At 37.5% G+C, this 7,667-nt stretch overlaps 2 protein-coding genes across 3 annotated transcripts; one reads left to right on the top strand and one right to left on the bottom strand.

Annotated features, from left to right (window-relative positions):
* Positions 1 to 239: 239 nt before the first annotated feature.
* LOC111831965 (trafficking protein particle complex subunit 2-like) lies at positions 240 to 1,606 on the top strand. 2 transcript variants are annotated; one of them, XM_023787801.1, is made up of 4 exons: positions 240 to 386; positions 552 to 825; positions 989 to 1,074; positions 1,162 to 1,606. In XM_023787801.1, exons 2-4 carry the CDS (start codon positions 600 to 602, stop codon positions 1,252 to 1,254), a joined length of 405 nt encoding a protein of 134 aa, XP_023643569.1. In that variant the 5' UTR covers positions 240 to 386; positions 552 to 599; the 3' UTR covers positions 1,255 to 1,606. The 2 variants fall into 2 exon arrangements, with proteins under 2 accessions (XP_023643569.1, XP_023643570.1); XM_023787802.1 differs by lacking the exon at positions 240 to 386 and having other exon boundaries at positions 583 to 680; positions 764 to 825.
* A 1,030-nt stretch (positions 1,607 to 2,636) lies between these two features.
* LOC17896459 (UDP-glycosyltransferase 79B10) lies at positions 2,637 to 7,449 on the bottom strand. Its single transcript, XM_023787800.1, is given in 7 exon segments — positions 2,637 to 2,992; positions 2,995 to 3,076; positions 3,078 to 3,146; positions 3,148 to 3,597; positions 3,599 to 3,664; positions 3,666 to 3,766; positions 7,239 to 7,449. Coding segments are annotated over 7 exon segments (1,335 nt in total).
* Positions 7,450 to 7,667: the final 218 nt, after the last annotated feature.

Raw genomic sequence — 7,667 nt, 5'->3', positions numbered from 1 at the left:
ACGTTTTAGTTTTGGTTGAAAAATCCATAAAACTAAAATCGGGTTGTAATTATTGCTTTCAAACTATCGATTAGGCTTTTTGTCTCATATCCATATATGTGTGTGACTAATTAAGCTAAACCAGCAGAATTCTTGATCGGCACTAACGTGAGGCCCAATAACCATGGGCTTTTTAACCATCCAAATATTTAATTTCAATGCAAAAAAAAACATGGTTGTCGTTCTTGGTCGACAACTCTGAAAATCAACAACTCTGAAAATCCCTGGGCGTTAATGTAAAAATCTATCAAACCTCTTTCTCTTCTTTCACATTGTTAAACACTAAAAAAATAAAGTCGTATCCTTAGATCTTTGCTAATCAGTAATCAATCAATTATCTTTTTGAGGTAAAGCTTCTCCGAACGTATCTAAAGGATCTGTTTCGATCCTTGTCGTAATTACAGCGCAATCGTAATTGTTCCCTGAATTGTTAATTGGATCTGAGTGAAGTATTCGATTTTGATTGTCTTATTAAAGATCGTAAAATTTACATCTTTTGTTGTTATTTTCAGGAGGAGACTCGGGATTTAGTTTCTTCTTCGATTCGGGGGTTCGATTGAATGGCTAACACTGCTTGTTTTATAATTGTGGGTCGGAATGATATTCCCATCTATGAAGCTGAAGTTGGATCTGCTGCCAAAGTACATTTCTTGTTCCTTCATTGCGTTTTGCTCCATTTCTTGTTCCTTCATTGGTCATTATCTTATTATTACTATCTCTTCAGGTTCTTGAAGTCTGTTGACAGGTTTAACGTTCTGGTTGTGTCAGTCTATGTTACAGCAGGCCATATCCTTTTTTACCTTGGAACTAATTACTAATTTAAACCCTTTGAGTTCTAGTTCAAATAAACTGATGATTCAATCGCCTAAATATAGTGTCAGATTGGTATGTTGACTTTTGTGCTTTACAGATTCATCTTCAGTTTATATCTTCCTTAATTAATCAACACATACCCGCCTCATGCTCCTTCATGATTCTCGCAACGAGGATGGCATCAAGAGCTTCTTTCAGGAGGTGCATGAGCTTTATATAAAGGTATTTTTGATTAATGAATCTCGCAGTTGGTTCTGTCCTGATTCATTGGTTTAGTCACCATCGTTAAAATTGTTTTTGTTGATGCAGATTCTTCTGAATCCCTTGTATCTGCCGGGTTCGCGGATAGCATCGTCACATTTTGACACCAAAGTACGTGCACTTGCAAGAAAGTATCTTTAGAGAAGACAGAGAGATTTCAATGCTCAGTTTGCTTCTATCCATATGTTGTTTCTCTTTTATCTTCTCTGTGAGAAACGCAGTAAGAGTGACTTAAAGTTCTGATCTAGCATGTGAGAACTTGCAGTGAGAAAAGTATATCTAGGAAAAGGGTTCGTCAACCACCCCTGCCGGTCTTCATCGAGATGAGTATGAAACAATGGCTGGGGTAAGTAATAAGATCATGCATGGCACAATGTATCTTTGCTTCTTCTTCTGGTTCTCTCTAATGTACACTGCAAGAACCACTTTTGGTCTCAGTGATTGTGACAAGGCAGCTATTATATATATACAATGGTAGAAGTCGGCATCAATATAAACTGAAGATATGCAACTATGAAAACCTGATTAATCAAAAAATTTAAGAAAAGGTATATAAAGATTTGATTCTTTAAAGAACATAAACGCATAGGTAGATCACAAATGACATGCCTCATTCATTCTCTCACTCTCTCTTCTTCATCTCTTGTTGCTCCTTCTTCTACTACTACTTCTACTATCGTCATCATCCAAACTGTGATGTTTGACTTGAGTATCTTTACGTAGTTAACATTAAGATCCTCTACATACTCAATAGCATCAGTACCATCATGCTTCAATTCAATCCCACCTAATTTACCCTTACAGTTGATCAATCTAATGTTTTTTTCATCAGGAAAGCATTCTTTTGCATCAACAAACTTGAATTTCTAAGATCTAACATCAAAGCAAATTATCACTTTAGACCAGTCACCGTTCTCTTCAGCAGCAGCATGAGGATGTTGAGCTAAGTAATACAATACCCCATTGATGCATAACTGCATATATTTTTACACCAACGAAAAGGATAATGGGTCAAGGGACACTGAATCACATAAACTAGGCGTATTTGTTTTCCCAGTGCGAAACCGAACCGAACCAAAACGGTTTTTCTCGGGTGGGTTCCGGTTCGGATATTCGGTTCAGTGTTTTTTCCCGGGGGTAACCACATTTTTCACAAATTAATTTCAGCAGATTCTTGCATGCAAAGTCACATATCCTTACGAATTTCATAGCAGAATGACTTCGTGGAAAAAAAAGACATCACGCATGCAGTTTAGCTCATAATATAATGGACTGGTTCTAATTTTTTTTTTATCAATTTTCTATGTAGTGTAATATAAAGTGGTTATGTAAATTATTTAGTTTAACGTGAAAGGGGTAAATAAAAAAGAAACATATTGCTGATGAAATGATGAAATGATGAACTGAAAACAAAAACAAAAACAAAGTGAAGAAAGACAACACTAATTAGTCTAACTAGTCTAGTGTTGCCTTAATGTGAAACAGCAGCTACGTACTTCTTTGTAAGCAAAGTAGTTCATTCATCAAGTATTGTTGACTAGATACTCCAAAGTGCCAACAAATTTATCGGTGTAACCGGTTCGTAAACCATCACTAACCAAAACCTCCTTCAATTTGGAGTGGTTCCTCCTCACTAGACTCCCTATCTTGCTATCTTGGTCCATCACCGATGTGATTGCAACACTCAAGCTCTCCTTCGAGGACCATCCAGTTTCTTCTCTTTCCACTTCCACCGAGACCTTGAGCTCTTCACTCATCAATCTTGTGTTGAGAACTTGATCAGCTAAAAACGGAAGCAATACTATTTGGCAATCACTCATTAGAGATTCCCACATTGACCCGAATCCACAATGGCTACCAAAACAGCCTACTGATGGAGAGCCAATATCAATGGTTGTTGCACCCATTCTCCCCAAACCACTCCACGACCTTTGACCCTCTCTTCGAACCCTTTTGGTAACGCTTTCTTGAATTTTCTTTGAGCCTTTAGGTGGCTTTATTGCTATAAAAAAGGGTAAACTTGTTAGCTCTATTTCCTAAACATAGTTCTTGGAATTGGTCTTTCTCTAGATCAGTGTTTTGACTTCCCAATGCACAATACACTATAGAGCCTTGACCAAACCCGCTCAACCAATGACTCCATTTAGCTTCAAGTGGTTTACTCTTGTTTGGCTCAGGAAACATTGGACCGGTTATGAGAACCTTTTTATGGTATTGGCTCTCGATGTAGCCGCAGAACTTACCCTCAATTTCTTTGCATGTCCTAATCGAAATGAAATCACAATTCATAAGACCTGTGATGTGCCTATGAGAGAACCTCTTGTAGTATACAGAGAAGGACAACAAGGCGTGAGCGTCATGTTCGCGGTACAACAACTTTGATGAAGGATAACCAGGTGGAGGAACTCCTAGTTCACCACCTGGAACAAAGTCATGAGCAATAGATGTTTCTGATATCATATTATACAACATACTCTTGACTCTTATGTTCTTTAGCCATTTATGGAACCCAACAAGCAATATCGAACAAGATCACGTCAGGACACAAGGCAAGAAACCGCGGTTTCAACTTGACCGCGTGTGAGATCTATAGCTGGAGGCAAGAACTTCCACAACGAGATGGGTATATCCGAGAAAGTCTTGGCTCCAGGAGCACTACAAGAAAACAAGGTTGTAACCGACGGGCATACCGACGGAAATATTTCCGTCGGTAATTACTGACGGATTACCGACGGACAAATCAACCGTCGGTAATCCGTCGGTTATTAAACGAGGATCACATTCCGTCAATAATCCGTCGGTAATCTATCCATATTACCGACGGATTACCGATGCCAATGAGTACGTCAGTAATCCACCAGTTTTACCGACGGATGACTGACGGAATGTTACCGTTTTTATAATTTGTCGGAAATCCGTCGGTAAATAGATACGTTAATATAGCCGTTTTATAGCCGTTTAAATTTTCAGAATAACCGACGGATTATTGACGGATTATTGACGGAAACGTGGTTATTTTCCCTTTACATAGCCAAGCCACTCATTCTTACCATCTCACTTCTTATTCTATGAGAACAAATACGAAAATGTCATATTCAAATTATTTTCGATCATGGATGGACGAACCGATGTTTGATCCGGAGTCGAATCTACTGAGAGATGAGTACGCTCGTGGTGTAGGAGAATTCATGGAATTAGCTTGTCAACAACCGAGCGCCAAAACAACCCGTAAGTTGAAATGTCCATGTTCGCTTTGTCAAAATTCTCATAATATTAGGATTGATTTAGTATGGGGTCACCTTTATGCCAATGGTTTTATGCCGGGTTACAAGATTTGGTTTCTCCATGGCGAAAGATCTGAGTACGGTAGTTCTAGCGAACCATATATTTTTGATAGCGTAGAGGAACCTAGAACGGAAGTAGATTATGGTGTAGGTACTGTTCAGATGGTGAATGATGTGTACAGGGAAAATATGCAGTCGGTAGGAGAAAATGTTGATAGGGTAGAGGAACCTAATGCAGAGGCACAAATGTTTTTTTCTATGTTAGACGCAGCTAAACAGCCGTTATATGGAGGGTGTAGAGAAGGTCATTCGGCTTTATCATCTGCGAGCAGATTGATGACGATAAAGACGGACTACAATTTGGCTGAGGAATGTGTGGATGCGATAACTGATTTTGTTAAAGACATTTTGCCTGAAGATAACAATTTTCCTGGTACATATTACGAGATTCAAAAGTTGGTCGCTGGTCTTGGTTTGCCATATCAGATGATTGATGTCTGTGAAGATAATTGTATGATATTTTGGAGGGAAGATGAAAATAGGACAAGTTGTCGATTTTGTCATAAACCGAGATTTTTGTATTAGTTTAAGTTTTTTTTGTAAAGACTAAGGTTTTTTTAAGGATTGGATTCTTGGAAGAATTGGGTTTTTCAATGAATTGTTTGTTTTTGTAAACAATTATTAGAAGTTTAGTAAAATTGTATATTTAGGAATTTTATTTTGTGAATAAATATTGATTTCATTTTGTATTATTGATTATATGAAATATTATTTAGATTTGTGTTGTAGATTTTATGAATTTTTAAAATATAAATTAATTTGAATACTAAATTAATATGAATGTTTGTAGGAACTATGCTAGTTACGCTCAACACTCGTCTAGCCACAATATCGGAGAAGGAAGTGGCTCTCGATCACGTTCTAGCCCCGTTGCGGATTCACAAGCTTCTACTCCCTTAGAGATGACCATTGAAGATTTTGTCTCTCAACCAGGACGAGAACGAATCCCGGAATTACATCCAAATTCTATACCAGGTACGACATGGTTCCAGGTATCTCACAACGGCATCTCCAAATCTATTTTGCGTATGATGCAAGGAATCCTTAAGAAACCGTATGCAACATTCTCGAAGATGCCTTCGCGTGAACAAGAGATGTGGCTGAAGCAGTTTGCGGTAATAATTTTAAATTTAATTACTTGTTTAAAATATTATTTTTGGGCTAATGTATATTGTTTTGGTATTTTAGCAAGATTTTAATTGGCATCGGGATTTCACTAATGATGTTCGAAAAGAGTTCTTCAAAGCGGCTGCTTTGCAATATAGTAGAACTTTGAGTGAGTGGAAGAAAAGGTGGAAGAAGGGAAAAACGCCAAAAGGGGTGAACCAAGAAGTGTTAGATGGTTTGGTAAATTATTGGGGTGAACCAGATACAATGTCACGTGCCAAACAAAACTCTTTGAACAGAAGAAGCGAACGTGGCGGATTAGGCATGGCTACTCACAATTCTGGTCCGATAAGCGCCTCTACTCGAGAACGCCAACTTGTAAGTTTTAATTTTTTTGTGCAATTCATATTTAGAATCCTGAAATCTATATATAACAACAAATTCTTCGTTTAGACTATTAGGGATGGTGTTGTGCCCGACCATCTTACTTTGATGGAGGAAATGCACACGAACAAAAAGACAAAACAGTTACAAGATGGTCGAGCTAAACTGGTTATTGAGGCTTCAAGGAGGCGTAAGGAGGAGATTCAACTTTCCCAACCTATTGTACAATCTGCTGATGGATCGGAGTCTACGGTTGAATTGGGACGAGAGAAAGTGAACGAGATTTTTTTCGAGGTAATATGTCTAGGTTTCTTCAAGTTTACTTGATTTTATTGTAAAATATTTAAATTAATTTTTTTTTCTAATGCCTTTGTAGGAAACTCACAAAACTAAAGGACGGATTTTTGGATTAGGAAATCTCTCCCAAATAAGTTCTTCTTCTCGTTCATCGGGTTACTCATATGGTCCCATTCAAGAGTTCCAACAAGCTATGAAAGACAAAGATGAGCGGATTGCGACTTTGGAGAAGCAAATGCAAGAACAATTAGCAGAGAACAAGAAGAGAGACGAGGAGCTAGCAGCATTCATGAACGAGATGCGATCGAAGATGTCATCTTCTTAGATTTTAATAAATTTTAGTATTTTCAAGAATAAATTTTTAGTTTTTCAAACAATTTAGTGTTTTCAGTTTTAAAAATATTTACTAAAAATTCTGAATTTAGAAATTTAAATATTTATGCATTTTTATTAATTAATTTGTATTTTAAAAATAATTTATTTAGCTAAATTATTTACCTAAATAATTTTTTAAATAAAATTTTAATTATCCGTCGGAAATCCGTCGGTTTAGACGGAGAATATTTCTCGAGATTCCGTCGGTAAACCGTCGGTTAAGACGGAGAATGTCGGACCTTCGTCTTCGAGATTCCGTCGGTAATCCGTCGGTTATGACGGAAAACATTTCTCGAGAGTCCGTCGGTAATCCGTCGGTTACGACGGAGATTTTTGGATTTTCGTTTTCGAGACGCCGTCGGTAATCCGTCGGTAAAATTCAAAATGTATTGACGGATTACCGACGGAAAACTGATGCCCATTGTCCGTTGGTAATCCGTTGGTTTATTGGCCGTCGGAAATCCGTCGGTAATTACCGATGAATTACCGACGGATTATTTTTTACCGACGCTCTAGAACCGACGGACGTTTCCGTAAATAATCCGTCGGAAAAGACTGTTTCCGACGGATTACAGACGGATATGACCGTCGGTTTGAAGCTGTTTTCTGGTAGTGGAGGAAGACCATCAACGTCGGGAATAGTAAGAGGATGAAAGATGATGCTTTCTGGAAAGAGATTGAGATGTTCAAGTTGCTTTTGAGTTTTCTTGGGAAGCAAGAAAGTGATTTTATGACCTTTCTCAGCTAACTTGTTGGCTAGATGCAAGTATGGAGTCATATGACCAAAAGCAAACCATAGGAACATAAATGCATGGAACTTTTGGCCCATTTTGTAAGTCTTGAAAGAGTGCTAATTAAAAGAATAAAATTTTGTATTTGCAATCATAAGGATTTTTTCATTTTTCTTCTTTTCGCAAAAGATTGCTTAGAAGTCTTGTGATGCTCTTCTACTCACATGGACATCCTTATATGTAGTTTGCAAAGTGAAAATGTATGAAAGGTGCTTTAGATTAAAAATTCATGGTGGAATACTGATTTTAAGTTAAT

Source organism: Capsella rubella, unplaced genomic scaffold, assembly GCF_000375325.1.
Source record: "Capsella rubella cultivar Monte Gargano unplaced genomic scaffold, Caprub1_0 scaffold_2, whole genome shotgun sequence".
NCBI classification, from domain to species: Eukaryota; Viridiplantae; Streptophyta; class Magnoliopsida; order Brassicales; family Brassicaceae; genus Capsella; species Capsella rubella.
The sequence above is the reverse complement of the archived record's forward strand: the minus strand, read 5'-3'. Positions and strand labels throughout refer to the sequence as shown.

What these genes read in the sequence shown, in the direction of transcription:
- LOC111831965 (XM_023787801.1), top strand. Translation starts at nt 600, where the DNA reads ATGGCTAACACTGCTTGTTTTATAATTGTGGGTCGGAATGATATTCCC. An exon ending in AGTCTATGTTACAGCAGGCC is followed by an intron (nt 826 to 988) that starts ATATCCTTTTTT and finishes ATTAATCAACAC; the next exon opens with ATACCCGCCTCATGCTCCTT. An exon ending in TGCATGAGCTTTATATAAAG is followed by an intron (nt 1,075 to 1,161) that starts GTATTTTTGATT and finishes TTGTTGATGCAG; the next exon opens with ATTCTTCTGAATCCCTTGTA.